Genomic DNA, 18,264 nt, shown 5'->3' on the forward strand with positions numbered 1-18,264 from the left:
TAGCTGGTTCATGTGCATATCAAAAGAGTATGCATCCATTATTCGCAACCAATACTTCATGAGATCTTACTTGATCAAGTCCTCGACTCGTCCGAAAAGCCTCATCTTCACGTTTGAAGGAGAGCGTTCCGAGAATCACTTTTTCTTCTCATTGCCTCATCTTTGAGATAAGGGTGAATCATCATCTTCTGTACCAACTTACCTTATGAATGTTGTGCTCTAACGTAATTAATCATTGCTCCCTCTGTTCATGGTTTGATTTTCCATGGACCTCCTTCTAGGTTAATGGTATCTAACCCTAGCGCTATCCATTACTCTTCCCAAGATTGAAACCAAGAGTGTATCTATGTACCGCCAATAGGGTTATGATCATAATAGTGGTGATTACAAAGTATTGTGTATGATGAAAGGCATGCATGTTAATAATGGACGCTATTTAGCTCAGTAGTTTCGTGTTTTCACTTTGGGAAAGGAAAAATTTTGGATGACGACTGGAGATTTTCCTCCTTACTGCCTATTTACTTGTAACAACCGCGAACCAAAATCTCAGTTTGGAATGTGCATCGATTGATGCAGGTGATGCATCAGTGGATGCAATGTTGGTTTTTCGGGACGACTTAAGTGAAACGCTCGTTTGGTCGTGTTGTGGGTTTGGGAAACCCTTGGAGTCGAGTATAAAAGAGATATCTCAAACTCCTTGGCCGAGTATGATTTTTCTGAGATATTGCCTGTGGAGTGGAGATCTGAGGCTAGGATCATGGTAGGAGCTTGAGAAGACATTTTCATGAGTTTAGATCCAATTTTCTTTATTGTCAAAATTGAATGTGTGACCATGGCTGACTAAGCGAATTGATAAGTGTTTCATGTGATTTTTGAGTGTTGAATGCTTATGTGGTCGTATATGAGTGTTGGTTGTGAGTTTTGTGGCCTTTGAAGATTGTTTTCGGCATCACAAAGCCGAGAGGAGACAGAGGAGATCGTGTTCCGCGATGTGTCGCACGAATGCATTGATCGATGCAAGGAGTGTATCGGTCGATGCAATTAGGGATTTGATGGAGACGATGGACATTGGATCGGTCGAGACAAGAGACGTTGCATCGGTCGATGCAAGGAGTGCATCGGTTGATGCAACAACATTGCATCAGTCGACGCAAGGTATCTGTTGGTCGACGCGAGTGTGCAGAGTCGACGTGTGTGTCTGGTTTGCTTGTTTTTCTTTGTGTATTGCGTGTGCTTGTCTTTTCGCTTGTGTGTGTAGCCCAATAGATGGGAGGATTATCTCACAAAGTATTTATGATAATACTCACGCATCTCATATGTGTTGTGGTGAAGGTAAAGGCAAAGTGTGATCGTGGAATTAAGGCGATGAAGAGGAAGATTTTCTAGAGGCTCGATTGGTTGCAGTCTGACTTCTGTGAGGTTGCTACAGTTAAGTCCTTAAAATGTTGTTTATGTTGGAATGATATATTGGTTAGTTTTTATGGAATTTATTATTGGTTGATTGGTTATTCGATAATTGCTGACTGTTATTGGTTTATTAATGATTATTTCTGCTGTTTTGTTATGATTGGGGTTAGCATGTTAGTGAGTATGCAATCACTACTTTAATATTGCATTTTTTTAAAAAATGGGTCGGGTCATTTCATTACTCATGAAACTCTTGATTTATGTATCAACGATGTTTTCTATTATGTGGCTTTGTTCGACACACCCGTGAATCATGTAGTCATGATTTTTGATGTTAGATCTGAAAAATTTCATCTTATAGAAGGACCTGGCTCTTATGTGCTACCAAACAGACTAGCTACGAGGGAAAGTCTGCAGTCTTGTTCTCTGGAATTGCTGATTTTAGAATTAAATTTTGGGTTCTAAAGGATCCTGTGAGACACGAATGGTCCAAGAAGTCTTATGTTTTGTCTACAATAGATCGTAACACTTACTTTTTCACCATCTATTTTGTACCAATGATGCATGGGAGATTGTTCAAAACCATTTTATGTTCTCTACTATCATCCAAAGAAATATACTATTAGAACAGTCTATATAGAAGGAATCAGAGAACTTGAAGTTCCACTTTCGGATAAGGATCCATATCATAACATAATCTCTGTCTTCTTTGGTTAGTTTAATAATCTCATGTTTCTCTAAGAGCGCTCTCACCTCCACTGGAATGCTTTGTTCTTCAGCTATAGTTGTGTTTCATCTACTTACTTGGTTTGATGATCTTTTGTCTTTCTGTTTTTTGGTGACATTTTGTTTATGTTGATAGTGTCGTCATGTATGTAGTATGTAGTCTTTCTGTTTTAAACTTGGATATTAAGCTCTTCATCGTCTATTAAATACCTTTTATGCATATCTAATTATAAGTTACTAATAGTAATTTTTCGAGTATTGTGCCTAATGATCTAAGGATCCTTATACGTGTAACAGATCAATAAATATAGCAAACCATCTCAATTCCGAATGAGCTAACTAAGTTTGAATTGGTAGCAAAATTATCTTTTAAACTAGTATGACTTGCATAAATTCTGTTTTTGGCGATTCAACAGATTTTTAATAACCGTTGAGAAAAAAGTAGTATCAAAACTAGTATTTATTTCTTTCCAATTGTTTTTTCTGAACGACTAAGAAGTTAAGCTTGTTCAACTTCCCTGAGATTAGGGATCAGAGAATTTTATATGGTATCTCAAACATGTAACGTGGGAGATCACTTTAATTTGGTGTCAAACAAGGAAAAATTTATCTCCTATATATGATCGAAGAACACTTGGAGAAAATTTAAAACAGATTCTGCTTGATCACGTTATAGAAATATCTCAAGGATTACATGTTAAAACCCTATCTAGGAAATGTGCATCCTTCATTTGCAACTAATACTTCATGAAATCGTACATGACCAAACCCTCGACTCATATGCAATGTCTCATATCATCTAATATGAGAGCTAGCAATTAAAAAGCTTAAGAAGTATTTCTTCTTCTCATCGAGTAAGCCTCAAAATCGAAGTGAATCCTCATCCTCATCTTCCATAGCAACTAACCATATGAATTATCATTTTCACTCTTACACAACCCTTGCTCCATCTGTTCATGGTTTGATTTGCTATGGACCTTCTTCTAAACTCCTGATATATAACACTATCACTAAAGGATGATTTTTGCATTTGCTTATATGATCATTTCTCTTAGGATAGATACGTACATTACTTAGGTTATGATTCCATCGATGAAGATTATAAACTGTGTGTATGACTAAAGGTAAGGATCGTCTAGCTTAGGAGCTTGACATTGGGAAATGGGAATAGGTAGAGGAGAACCACTAAAGATTATCCTCCTCACTCTTATGAATCTCTTGATATATGCATCAATGGTGTATTACACTATCAAGCTAGTTTGGATACAAATCAAGCAGTCATGATCTTTTTTGATGTTAGGTCTCAAAAGTTTGATGATGGAACTACCAAAAACTTCAAGGTACACAAATCTGATCACAAGCTACAAGGAAAAGATTGATATCATCTAGTTGTGGAATGGTGAAAGGATGTTTCCGTTTTGCGGTGTGGGAATCATGTATTGAATTTTCAAGTCTATTGTCTTAAAAATGCAGGTGTGTTTGTTTTGGCACTAGAAACAACTCTTCATGAACCACCATTTTATGTCCTTGGCATAAATCCCACTTCGGATTGGTCTTGACATGGTGAAGTATATGCTTAGTCAACACATTTTGATTCTATTGATTTTATTACATATTTAGACTTCCTTTCCATACAAGTTTATATTTCTTACCATGTAAATATTTATTTTTGTTGAATAATAAGTTTCACATTTTTAAAAAGGATTATGTAAAAATAATCTCAGTTGCATTTTATAGATAGTGTCACGGAATTGATTATTTATTAATATAAAGTTGAATGGTCTCAAATTTGCTAGATATTATACTTCATTTCCTTCTTCTCTTGGTTTAGAAGATAAGATTTGTGGAGCGAGACCACTCAACACCGTTCATTGGTGTCACCGCCATGGAAAGACAAGAACAAGAACAAGAGGCAAACAAGAAGATCTGTATTGATGTGACAAGCACAAACCCGATTCCAGATGACGCCATCGAGGAGATACTCAAAGCATCGAGTGTTGAAACCCTAGCGAGGTTTCGCTGCGTATCGACGCAGTATGCATCCATGATTCGCAGCCGAGAGTTCATAAAATCACACTTGATCAAGTCTTGTACTCGTCCTCTCAGAAGCCTCATCTTCACATTCATGGAGATGTACGGTTTGGGGAATCAATTCGTCTTCTCAGCCAATCAACCTCAAAATCAAGGTGAATCATCTTCTTTAGCAACTTACCATATGAGTTGCCTAAATCAACTGCACACAACTTCTTCTGCTTATGTTCATGGTTTGTTTTGCCATGGTGAGATGGAGATATATAACCCTAGCACTAGAAAATCCATTTCTTTGCCTAATAGTTCCGCGGATTACATTTACCTGGGTTATGATCCCATCAATGGTGATTACAAAGTGTTGTGTCTGGTAAAAGCACAAGACTTACGTGTTTTGACTGTGGGAAAGGATGCTTTTTGGAGGAAGATTCAAGATTTTCCTCCTCACTTTCGTTGTTCTCCTTATTCTCCTGATCTATCTCTCAATGGTGTTTTGTATTATGGAGTTTATCATGATCTCCCTGATGGAATTCTTCTCCGCCCTGATCATTTGATTCCTGCGATTATGAGTTTTGATGTTAGGTCCGAAAAATTTGATCTCATAAACCTACCAGAGTTACCAGACAATCTCATGCATCCAATTCTCACAACCTACGAAGGAAGGCTTGCATTCTTTTGCAATATTAGACATGGTGATTCTAACTTCATTTTGTGGGTTCTAGAGGATGCTGTGAAACATGAATGGTCGAAACACTTGTATGTTCCACCTCCATTAGATGGCCATACTTATGATGATTTTCTTGCCTTTTGTTTTACTGATGGAGGTAAGCTTCTTTTTTCTTAGGCACTTGAAACGTTTATGTTTTGGTTACAAAAGATGTCATGGCTTAACTTCGACCCCATTCTCCCAATGATGCAGGTGAATTTGTTTTGGCACCCCGACTGTTTCATAGTGAAGAACCATTTTTTGTTGTCTATTATGATATCAAGAAAAATGCTGTGAAAAGAGTCTTCATAGAAGGAATATTCACAGAACTGGATGAGGAGACATTTTATATGACACAATCTATCTTCCCTGGTCAGATTGATAATCCCATGTTTCTCTAAGTTTTCTCGCTCTTATCTCCATTGAAATGTTTGTTCTTAATTAAGTTGAAATAATTATTTGGGAGATTTCAAGATCTTTTGTTTTTTTTGTTTTTTTTTTGTTTTTGGCAAAACTTTTTTTATGTATTCATACTCTCGGCATTATCTCTGGTTTTTCTTAATTACTGTTGCATCTTTTGAATGTTCATGGGGTGCCTCTATGTATTGAACTTGTGTATTTCTGCCTCATCTCATTTAATTTGTAGGCCTCATGTAGTTTTCTTTTTCATCTAAATGTCTTATTTGATAGAAAAATTTGGAAAGATGCATTTAGCTTCCCTTTGTTCGTAGAGAGATGAATATTAAAGAGAGGGTAAATTCATACCGAGTCTGTTAGATTTTGTAATAAAATTTAAAGGGCAGATCGGACTTGGTAAAAGATCATTTATTAGGGATTCTATTGGAATACGAGATGGGAATGTTTGGTTCTATGGGTTCACTAGAATGACGACGAACACGTAAAGCCGGCTTTAAGATGAGGGGAAGAAGATCTGAAAAAAGAGACTGAAAAGAGGACGGTTACGGTGGTGGTTCTAGAGAGATGAAGGAGTATGGAGAAGGTAGGGAGAGTTTTCGTTCATCCAATAACCTATCATGCAATGCATATAAACATTTAAAGTGGAAAGGGCAGATCAGACTCGGTAAAATTATCATTTAGGGATGCTATTTATTGGAAGTTCCAGAATGGTGTGGTCTAATTTGGTTCTATGGGTTCACAAGACACACATGATGTTTTTTGAAACTAGAATGACTTGATTTGGTGAAGAGACAAAAACGTTATGGTGGAGGAGAAGATCGAAAAAAAGAGAATGAAAAGAGAAGGGTTACGGTAGTGGTTCATGGTTCTAGAGAGATGAGGGGCGGGCAAGGAGAAGGGTAGAGAGAGGTTTAGTCTGTCGAAAAATGAGGAGAGCTTTATACGTGACAAATGAGGGTGTTATTCTAATACAAATAAAAACGAGAGAAAGAGACAAATGAAGATTTTGTTCACAGGGCAAGATTGACATAGTACTTACACATGCACATTCATAAGCCAGTCATATGCCATGCTTGCTTAAATATAAGATAATTAAAGGTAATTAACTCTAAAACTAGATTTGGAGCCGTATTTATACGTGCACACTTAATATCTTATATAATAAAAGTAGACTTCCACCTCTAAAAAAGTTATATTGCACATGTAAATTCTCTGTATTTTTCCCTTTTATCTTATGTTTAAGCAAATTGTTAATGAGTTGTATTCTATGTTCACAGTAAATGGTTAATGGGCCACACAAATTTATCGTTTTATGCAAATTTCACGACTTATCTCCAAAAAGAAAAACCGAGATAAAGGGACAAATGAGGGTTTTATTCACACAAACATCTAGTATTTAATCTTTTATCTTTGGAATTTTGTATTTTTATTATAATTATTGGTTGATAAATTTTCACTCAAGATGAAATTTCACTTCTTTTTAAAATTATTTTATCAGAAATTTGCGTTTATTTATTATAATATTTTGTTTGATATTTTCACTTAGGATCATTTTATAATAATATTTGTTTATTAGTAATCTAAATAGCAATATATATTATGATGCTTGTTAATCTTTACCATAATTTTTCTTAAAATATATAATACTTAATACATACAAAAAACTCTAAAAGGTTGCCTCGATTCATTATGGCTTTCCATTTCATAATTTTTAACTTAGAATTGAGTCTTTTTATCATAATATTTATTTATTATAAGTTTTTGTTTTGATGATTGTATTATTTTTTTAACTTACAGTTATATATCTTAATATTTATATAGTAGCTCTACTTATTATTTTTTTTCTTCTGAGATAATTTTTAATTTTATTCTTAGTATATATTTTAAAAATATTTTATTACTTTTAAATGATTTTATAATATATTAATTTATTTAAGTTTTCTTGATATATTTCCTCTGCGATATCGCCCCAGTCTTGATGCTAGTCATTCTAGTAACAAGTGTAATTATTCTCTCTTGGTTGACTTGACTTATGAATTTTGCACAACTTGTGAAAACAGTACCCAAGACCGGTGACTATGATCCCTATTTATCCTGTACGTAGCGTTTGTATTGTCTACATGAAAAACTATTATTAGCATATTCATCTAATAAGAGCCATAATTAAAGAGTTTGAACCATCACTATCCTTAAAAAGTATAAACACATAAGTATCCTTATTCTTCTCAGATTCACACTTTAAAGTTCCATTTACCAAATTTGGACGGCACGAAACCGTCTGTAGGTCGGTGTCACGGCTCGTGAGCATTATTGATAAACAGTTCGTGAAAAACTCATTTCCATCCAAAGGCCAAGGATATTCATTGGTATGATGACCTTATAAAGACCTGGTTTTGATACGCGGGGGCTACATTGTACTTCTATACTTCTTTTTTCATTCTGTCATTTTTCAAGTTCTCCTTATTCTTTCGAAACATTTATAATAGTTATATTGATTGTTAAAGTTTAGCATTATAGGAAGAAAAGAAAAAAAGGAATACTCTATTAAACTATATAAGTAAAAAAGTCAATGCTAGGAAATAAAAGTTATGAATGGTTGTTAAATGGTTTTTAGATTATAAATTATGATTTTTATTATTTTTTGTAGTAGATTTTAATTTTTGGTTGAATTTTGGTTTATTTACGAAAAGAGAAGTATTGTAAATTTTTCGTAAAATCTCAAATTTAATGAATTTTAACTTTTGTTGATATTTGTATAAAAAGCTAAAAATAGTTTTTTTAAGTATCTATTTGGTATAAAATTTCCAATTTTTTTGTTTACTATTATTAGTGTTTGGTAGTGATTATACGTATACCTTTTAACTCTGTGACACCCGTCAAAAGGGTTTTTCCCTTATGATTGAAAACTGCACCACGTCTACTCATATTCCCACAAACATTTTTTTCTGATTTGTTTCTCTTTTTGGTTAAGTCTTTTGTGAGTGGGAAGTCAAATCGATATCTCTCTCGTTCGTATCACCGCCATGGAAATACATATAACAAAGAAGAAGAAGATCTCTGATGATATGATCACATGCAGAGGAACCTGCTCAGATTCTGTTTGATCTCATCCCGAAGATACTCAGAGGGTTGCCTGTTAAAACCCTAGTTAGGTTCATGTGCGTATCAAAAGAGTATGCATCCATTATCCGCAATCGAGACTTCATGAAATCGTACTTATCAAGTCCTCGACTCGCCTGCAAAGCCTCATCTTCACGTTTGAAGGGGAGTGTTCCGAGAATCACTTTTTCTTCTCATTTCCTCATCTCCGAGATCAAGGTGAATCATCATCTTCTGTACCAACTTACCTTATGAATTTAGTGCTCTACCGGACTTAACCATTGCTCCCTCTGACGGTTTGATTTGCCATGGACCTACTTCTAGGTTAATGGTATCTAACCTTAGCACTAGACGATTTCATCACTCTACCCAAGATTGATCCTAAGAGTGTATGTATGTACCAACACTTGGGTTATGATCCTATCATTTGTGATTACAAAGTATTATGTATGATGAAAGGCATGCATGTTAATAAGGGACGCCATTTAGCTCAGGAGCTTCGTGTTTTGACTTTGGGAAAGGGAAATTATTGGAGGTTGATTTAAGATTTTCCTCCTCACTGTCTTTGTACTCATGAAACTCCTGATTTATGTATCTACGGTTTTTTGTATTATGTGGCTTTGCTCGACACAGTCGTGAATCATGCAGTCATGAGTTTTGATGTTAGATCTGAAAAGTTTCATCTTATTGAAGGACCAGACCCTTATGTGCGTCCCAAGCATACCCGCTAGGAGGGAAAGCCTACAGTCTTGTTCTCTGGAATTGCTGAGTGTAGAATTAAATTGTGGGTTCAAGAGGATGTTTTGAGACATGAATGGTCCAAGAAGTCTTATGTTTTGTCTACAATAGATCACAACACATTTTTCACCATCTCTTTTGTACCAGTGATGATATGGAAATTGTTTGGGCACCCGACCAAGTGTGTTCAAAACCATTTTATGTTCTCTACTATCATCACACTATTAGAAGAGTCTACATAGAAGGAATCGAACTTAAGGTTCCACTTTCGGATAAGGATCAATATTATAACATAATCTTTGTCTTCTATGGTTAGGTTTATAATCTCATGTTTCTCTAAGAGCGCTCTCACCTCCACTGAAACGCTTGGTTCTTCAGCTATAGTTGTGTTTCATCTACTTACTTGGTTTGATGATCTTTTGTCTTTCTTTTGTTTGGTGACATTTTTTTTATATTCATAGTGTCGTAATGTATGTATTATGTATAGCCTTTCGGTTTTGAATTTGGGTATTAAGCTCTTCATCGTCTATAAAATACCTTTTATACATATCTATCTAATTATAAGTTGATATGGAAAGTTACTAAAAAGTAATTTTTTGAGTATTGTGCTTAATGATATAAGGATCCTTTATACATGTAACAGATCAATAAATATAGCAAACTATCTCAATTTCGAGTGACCTAACTAAGTTTGAATTGGTAGCAAAGTTATTTTTTAAACTAGTATGACTTGCATAAATTCTGTTTTTGGCGATTCAACAGCTTTTTATTAATCGTTGAGAAAAAGTAGCATCAAAACTAGTATTTATTTCTTTCCAATGTTTTTCTGAACGACTAAGAAGTTAAGCTTGTTCAACTTCCCTCAAATTAGGGATCAGACAATTTTATATGGTATCCCTCGACTCGTATGCAAAGTCTCATATCATCAAATATGAGAGCTCGCAATTAAGAAGCTTAAGAAGCATTTCTTCTTCTCATCAATTAAGCCTCAAAATCGAGGTGAATCCTCATCATCATCTTCAATAGCAACTATATCCATATGAATATTGTCAGCCATACACAACCCTTGCTCCATCTGTTCATGGTTTGATTTGCTATGGACCTCCTTATAAACTCCTGATATATAATCCTATCACTAGACGATGACTTGTGCCTTTGCTTATATGATCGTTTCTCTTAGGATAGATACGTACATTACTTAGGTTATGATCCCATCGATGGTGATTATAAACAGTTGTGTATGACCAAAGGAAAGGATCATCTAGCTCAGGAGCTTGACAATGGGAAATGGGAATAGAGGAGAACCATTAAAGATTGTCCTCCTCACTGTTGTGAATATCTTGATATATGCATCAATGGTGTGTTACACTATCAAACTGTTTTCGACACAAATCAAGCAGTCATGGTCAGTTTTGATGTTAGGTCTAAAATTTTTGATGATGGAACTACCAAAAACTTCAAGGTACACAAAGCTGATCACAAGCTACAAGGAAAATATTGATATCATCTAGTTTTGGAATGGTGAAAGGAGGTTTCCGTTTTGCGGTGTGGGAATCATGTATTGAATTTTCAAGTTTATTGTCTTACAAATGCAGGTGAGTTTGTTTTGGCACCAGAAACAACTTTTCATGAACCACCATTTTATGTCCTTGGCATAACTCCCACTTCGGATTGGTCTTGACATGGTGAAGTATATGCTTAGTCACACATTTTGATTCTATTTATTTTATTACACATTTAGACTTCCTTTCCATACAAGTTTATATTTCTTACCATGTAAATATTTAATTTTGTTGAATAATAAGTTTCACATTTTTTAAAAGGATTCTGTAAAAGTAATCTCACTTGCATTATTTATAAGAAATTTTGGTATTTTTCTCAATTGTAAATCCAAGTTTTATAAATATTTTTTTACCGTCTTACTATAATCCGAATTGAGTTATCCGCGTGTCAAATTTCCTACTGGTTTACTTAAAAGAAAGCAAAACGCGAGCCAATAGATATCATACTTTATTTCCTTGTTCTCTTAATTTAGAAAATAAGATTTGTGGAGCGAGAGCACTCAACACCATTCGTTGGTATCACCGCCATGGAAAGACAAGAACAAGAACAAGAGGCGAACAAGAAGATCTCTTGTGATGTGAGAAGCACATACCCGATTCCAGATGATGCCATCGAGGAGATACTCAAAGCATCGAGTGTTGAAACCCTAGCGAGGTTTCGCTGCGTATCGACACAGTATGCATCCATGATTCGCAGCCGAGAGTTCATGAAATCGCACTTGATCAAGTCTTCTACTCGTCCTCTCAAAAGCCTCATCTTCACATTCATGGAGATGATGGAACATTTGGAGAATCAATTCGTCTTCTCAGCCAGTCAACCTCAAAATCAAGGTGAATCATATTCTTCAGCAACTTACCATATGAGTTGCCAATATCAACTGCACACAACTTCTTCTGCTTCTGTTCATGGTTTGTTTTGCCATGGAGGTCCTCCTAAGATGGAGATATATAACCCTAGCACTACAAAATCCATTACTTTGCCTAATATCTATTATGAGATGGATTACATTTACTTGGGTTATGATCCCATCGATGGTGATTACAAAGTCTTGTGTATGATAAAAGTAGAAGGCCTACTTATTTTGAATGTGGGAAAGGATACTTTTTGGAGGAAGATTGAAAATTTTCCTCCTCAAGATCGTTGTTCTACTTATTCTCCTGATCTATCTCTCAATGGTGTTTTATATTATGTAGTTCATCATCATCTCACTGATGGGATTCTTCTCCCCCTGGTCCTTTGATTCCTGCGATTATGAGTTTTGATGTTAGGTCCGAAAAATTCAATCTCATGATAAACCTACCAGAGTTACCAGACAATGTCATGCATCCAATTCTGACAACCTACGAGGAAAGGCTTGCATTCTTTTGCAATATAATACATGGTGATTCTACCATCATTTTGTGGGTTCAAGAGGATGCTGTGAAACATGAATGGTCGAAACACTTGTACATTCCAGCTCCATTACATGGCCATACTTATGATGTTTTTACTGCCTTTTGTTTTACTGATGGAGGTAAGCTTCTTTTTCTTTTGGCACTTGAAACATTTATGTTTTGGTTACAAAAGATGTCAAGGCTTAACTTTGACCCCAATTTCCCAATGATGCAGGTGAATTCTTTTTAGCACCCCTAATGTTTCGTAGTGAAGAACCATTTTATGTTGTCTACTATGATACAAAGAAAAATGCTGTGAGAAGATTCGCCATAGAAGGAATATTCACAGAACTGGATAAGGAGACATTGCATCTCACACAATCTATCTTCCCTAGTCAGATTAATAATCCCATGTTTCTCTAAGTTTGCTCGCTCTTATCGCCATTGAAATGTTTGTTCTTAATTAAGTTGTAATAATTACTTGGGAGATTTCATGATCTTTTGTTTTTGTTTTTTTTTTGGCAAAACTTTGTTTATGTATTCATACTCTCTACATTGTTGTTGCATCTATCGAATGTTCATGTATGTGCCTCTATCTATTGAACTTGTGTATTGCTGCCTCATCTCATTTAATTTGTAGGCCTCATGTAGTTTACTTTTTTCATCTAAATGTCTTATTTGATAGAGAAATTTGGAAAGATGCATTTAGAAAACTAAGAGGTTTCTCTTTAATACTCGTAAAGAGATGAATATTAAAGAGAGGGTAGGTTCATACCGAATCTGTTAGGGATGCTATTGGAAATCAAGATGGGGGTAATTGGTTCTATCGGTTCACTAGAATGACTCGATTTTGTGAAGAGACGACGAAAACGTAAAGCCAGCTTAAAGATGAGGAGGAGAAGATCTGAAAAAGAGACTGAAAAGAGGAGGGTTACGGTGGTGGTTCTAGAGAGATGAGGGGACAAAAACGTTATGGTGGAGTAGAAGATCGAAAAAAAGAGAAAGAAAAGAGAAGGGTTACGGTGGTGGTTCATGGTTCTAGAGAGATGAGAGGCGGGCAAGGAGAAGAGTAGAGAGAGGTTTAGTCGGTCGAAATATGAAGAGAGCTTTAATATACGCACACAAAAAAAAACGAGAGAAAGAGAAAAATGAGGATTTTGTTCACAGGGCAAGATTGACACAATACTTACACAGGCCCGGCTCTATGGGTGTGTTGGGTGTGCCAGTGCACCGGTCCACTCATTTTTTTGGTTTTTTTCCTTTATATTTAGGGCCCAATTTTTTTTTTTTTTTATCATGGAAATTAGGGTCCAAAATTTTTTATAGCTTAGGGTCCATATATTTATTGGGCCGGACTGTACTTACACATGGACATTCCCATATGTCATGCTTGCTTAGTATAAGATAACTGCAGGTATTTAATTAACTCTAAAACTAAATTTGGAGGCCCACTTAATTATATGTGCCCAGTATTTGATACTTAATATATATATATATATATATTTATATAAAGTTGGCTTTTCTTTCCTCCCTTTTTTCCACCACATTACATCTTATTTTCAATTTTAATTAACAAATTAATCCACATTATCAAAAAAAAATATATATATATATTTAATGCACCAACCAATTCACACATTTTTGTAATACTTTTTTTATTAAAAAAATATTTTACAATAATTTAAACTAATATATAAACCAAAAAAAAAATACAACCAAAAAAAAAATCAAAGTCAAATATGAATAGAGATTATATAAATATAAAATTAGATATTTCTATCATAACATATAATAATTGTATAAATATTTGTAAAAGACTAAAAATAGGAGAAAAATAAAACTATCAAACATTTAATGGAACAACAATTACTTTCAAGAGTTACAATTATTATGATAAAGAAAATAGGGTGAATTTGCTCACTGACCAAAACAAAAAAAACTATAGAAGAAAATAACCAACAATTTGAAAAAAATTAGGAAATTAAGATTAGGAGTAGAGAAAATTACCAATTTAGTGTTGATAGATGGTGATGATGGTGGCCGGCCGGCGGAGGTAGCTGGGAGGTGGCCGCCGGAGTTGGTCGCCGGCGAAGGTCACTGGAGAGAGTCGCCAGCGAAGTTTGCCGGAAAAAGTCACCAGAAAAGTTCACCAGATTTGGTCGTTGGCGTTGGTTGCCGGAATTGGTTGCCGGAAATGGTCGCCGGAGATGGTCGCCGGAAGTGGTGGTAGGAGTGGTGGTGATTGTGGTGGTAGAGGGTGATGGTGGTTGGGGTGGTAGGGGTGGTGGTTGTTGTTATAAGGGTAAAATATGTAATTAATACATAAAATATAGAGTATATAGGGTTTATATGGTTAGTATGGTTAGTATGGTTAGTGGGTTAATTATAATTTTTTTTAGGTTATTCTTGCTAATTTCCCAAGAAAATATGAGGTTTTTTTTAAAAAAACAAACACAAAAATTTAAGGGAATTTGTTAGAAATACCCATTTTGATATACCTCTTTTCAAGAATACCCTCTTTTTGGCCGTTTTCATTTTTGTTCTCTTTTATTTTTGATGACCATTTTACCCTTATATGAAAATTAATTTAATCAATAAAATGAAAAAAAAATTCGACATATTTTCCCGCCAAAAAAGTTTCCCGCCAATTTTCCCGCCAAAAAAACATTCGAAAAAATTTTCCTGCCAAAAAAAAATTACAAGTCTTTTATAAGGTTTTTAAAGGGTTGACAACCTTGTAAACGCTTTTACAAGGTTATTAAAAAGTTATTAAAATGTTTTTAAAAGAGTTTTAAAAGCATTTACAAGGTTTTTAGAAGGTTATTATAAAAAAATCTTTTAAAAGCTTTTTAAAAAAACCTTTTAAAAACCTTGTAAACGCTTTTAAAAATCTTGTAAAGGATTTTAAAAAAATATAAAATTCTAAATTTTTGGCGGGAAAATCAAATTTTGTAATTTTGGCGGGAGTTTTTTTATTTTATTTTTGCGGGAATTTTTTTTGATTTTGGCGGGATTTGAATGAGAAACGGTGGAACCAACACCTTAGGAAGCTTCTCCTTCGTTCCCAATAACAGCTCCCCCTTCTACAGCCACAGATCTCTCCAAATACACCAAGAACAAGACAAAAATCTCACAAGAACAATCTCAAAGGCTCTCTAACGCTTTCTCTCATTTTCTCTCTTTTCTCTCTTTTCTCACACAACGACGACAAGAGACCAAAAACCTAAACCCCTAATTCGTCACTCTCACTTATATACTTGGTTTAGGGATTTCCAATTGAACCAAACCGAACCAAACAACAATTAAAACAAACCAATCGAGATTGGAAATGAAGGTGTCGATCGACACACCCATGGTGTCGATCGACACTCAGACCAAAATTACAATTTCTGGTTCGTGGAAGTTACAATTCTCCCCCACCAACAAAGATTTGTCCTCGAATCCCGGAGCACCGTCCATCCATCAAGGACCTCTGTGCCACCGTCAATACGGCCCGCACATCGTCCGACTGGACTTAAATACCGTCAGCCAAGGTTTCCCGTGCAACTGTCGCAACAGCCCGCACACCTCCGACTGAACCCCGAGGTCTCCCTCTAGTCAATATACTCACATCCAAGACCTTATTTGCTCACAACTCAATGCTTCCCCCGTCCGTGGTCATAACCAACGAATCATGCCGGCTCGCTATCAGGCCAACCGCCTTAAGCTGAAACATCCAGGAAGTCACTCACACACACCCCCACCCCCCGCTCTCAGGTCGCAACCCTCGAGACATACTGGATCACTGCCGAGCCGCGGCTCACAGCTACGGTATCCAGGGAGTCCCAAATATCCCGCTCTTGGGTCAACACTCAAAAGCGCGCTCTAAGAATGTCATCTGAAGAAACATACCACTCCCACTCTCCGGACACATAGTCCATCAAGCTATCGGTATCACATGAATTGGGCTCTCACGNGTGGAACCAACACCTTAGGAAGCTTCTCCTTCGTTCCCAATAACAGCTCCCCCTTCTACAGCCACAGATCTCTCCAAATACACCAAGAACAAGACAAAAATCTCACAAGAACAATCTCAAAGGCTCTCTAACGCTTTCTCTCATTTTCTCTCTTTTCTCTCTTTTCTCACACAACGACGACAAGAGACCAAAAACCTAAACCCCTAATTCGTCACTCTCACTTATATACTTGGTTTAGGGATTTCCAATTGAACCAAACCGAACCAAACAACAATTAAAACAAACCAATCGAGATTGGAAATGAAGGTGTCGATCGACACACCCATGGTGTCGATCGACACTCAGACCAAAATTACAATTTCTGGTTCGTGGAAGTTACAATTCTCCCCCACCAACAAAGATTTGTCCTCGAATCCCGGAGCACCGTCCATCCATCAAGGACCTCTGTGCCACCGTCAATACGGCCCGCACATCGTCCGACTGGACTTAAATACCGTCAGCCAAGGTTTCCCGTGCAACTGTCGCAACAGCCCGCACACCTCCGACTGAACCCCGAGGTCTCCCTCTAGTCAATATACTCACATCCAAGACCTTATTTGCTCACAACTCAATGCTTCCCCCGTCCGTGGTCATAACCAACGAATCATGCCGGCTCGCTATCAGGCCAACCGCCTTAAGCTGAAACATCCAGGAAGTCACTCACACACACCCCCACCCCCCGCTCTCAGGTCGCAACCCTCGAGACATACTGGATCACTGCCGAGCCGCGGCTCACAGCTACGGTATCCAGGGAGTCCCAAATATCCCGCTCTTGGGTCAACACTCAAAAGCGCGCTCTAAGAATGTCATCTGAAGAAACATACCACTCCCACTCTCCGGACACATAGTCCATCAAGCTATCGGTATCACATGAATTGGGCTCTCACGGCCTTGAGCAAACAAGTCTGATGTCATCGAGTATCTCCCGACTAGATCTACCTCAACACTTTCCACAAAATTTCCCTTTTTAGAAATTTTTTAGCTCTGGAAACCTTCTTTTTGTGAACTTCCTATTTATGGAAACTTTCCAAAAATAGAAACCCGAGCTATTTCTCTTTTTCCCATGACAACAACAGCCAAAAATAAAGAAAAATACTCATCTTATTAATCTCAAAAATGTCATAATCGTTACACCCTAACGAAAATACATAAGAAAAATAAGATACAACGTTCTAATCCAATAACCCGCATCCCAAACACCACCTCATCTTGGTACTTAGTTTCACAACCAACCACCCCTAAGCGACCAAGTATCAAGAGAGATGGGCTGGAATACTCCGTGCCCGCTCCAGCCACAGACTACAACTTGGACCCGGCTAGACAAGCTCAAGTCACGGCCTGCTTCTCAAACCACTTCTTAAACCTTGCCTTCATCCTCGCCTCGGGCTCCCAAGTCTGCTCCTCTACTCCATCACAGTCCCACAGGACTTTCATCAAAGGAATCTTCTTCTTCCGAAGTTCCTTGACTCTCCTCTCGAGCACCCTCAACGGTCTCGCCTCCAAGGTCATGTTGGGCTGAAGATCCTCAGAAATCTTAGCCAACAACCGGTCACCCTCGTGAAGACACTTCCTCAGCATCGACACATGAAATACCTTGTGAAACGCACGCATAACCTCAGGTAACTCCAGCCAGTATGCCACTAGCCCCACCCGCTCAACCACCCCGCAACATGGCCATCTTGAGGTACACTCTATCGCCAACCTGAAACTCAAGATCCTTCCTCCTCTTATCAGCATAGCTCTTCTGCCGATCCTGAGCCTCCTTCATGTAACAAATTGAAATGACCGCACCCGGATTCCCAATCCTTATACAGGATCCACTGGAAACGATCTCACCGGAACCCCATAATTCCGACGAGACAACCGGCGTAGAAATCGCTCCTTACAAAAAATTCCACAGTACACCAAACACCACCTCATCTAGTTACTGAGTATTTGATTCCGTCCAGCTACGGACAACACTTCCCCACAAATACTCCAATTCACTAAAACTCCTCCAGTACCCCTGAAACCCATGACATCACTTCAGTCAATCTCTTAACATCCAAACCTTACTCCAACTATCTTCCAAAGACCCAAACACATAACAACATGCTGGTGTCGACCAACACCACCTTGGTGTCGCTAGACACCCCAACTTTACCACAAAACTGTCNTTTCATCTAAATATACGAGTGGATTTAAAACCTAACTATAATGCCAAACCGAATTA

At 36.9% G+C, this 18,264-nt stretch overlaps 2 protein-coding genes and 1 pseudogene across 2 annotated transcripts; all 3 read left to right on the forward strand.

Annotated features, from left to right (window-relative positions):
• Window positions 3,941-5,327, forward strand: LOC104793428 (F-box protein At2g21930-like). Its single transcript, XM_010519782.2, has 2 exons — window positions 3,941-4,985; window positions 5,081-5,327. The coding sequence occupies exons 1-2, from the start codon at window positions 4,019-4,021 to the stop codon at window positions 5,266-5,268; spliced, it is 1,155 nt and encodes a 384-aa protein (XP_010518084.2). The 5' UTR covers window positions 3,941-4,018; the 3' UTR covers window positions 5,269-5,327.
• On the forward strand, window positions 8,239-9,461 carry LOC109132184 (annotated as a pseudogene).
• On the forward strand, window positions 11,211-11,924 carry LOC104709243 (F-box protein At2g21930-like). The gene has a single exon (XM_010425893.1). It carries the CDS (start codon window positions 11,211-11,213, stop codon window positions 11,922-11,924), a length of 714 nt encoding a protein of 237 aa, XP_010424195.1.

This window comes from Camelina sativa, chromosome 1, assembly GCF_000633955.1.
Source record: "Camelina sativa cultivar DH55 chromosome 1, Cs, whole genome shotgun sequence".
Lineage (NCBI taxonomy): Eukaryota > Viridiplantae > Streptophyta > Magnoliopsida > Brassicales > Brassicaceae > Camelina > Camelina sativa.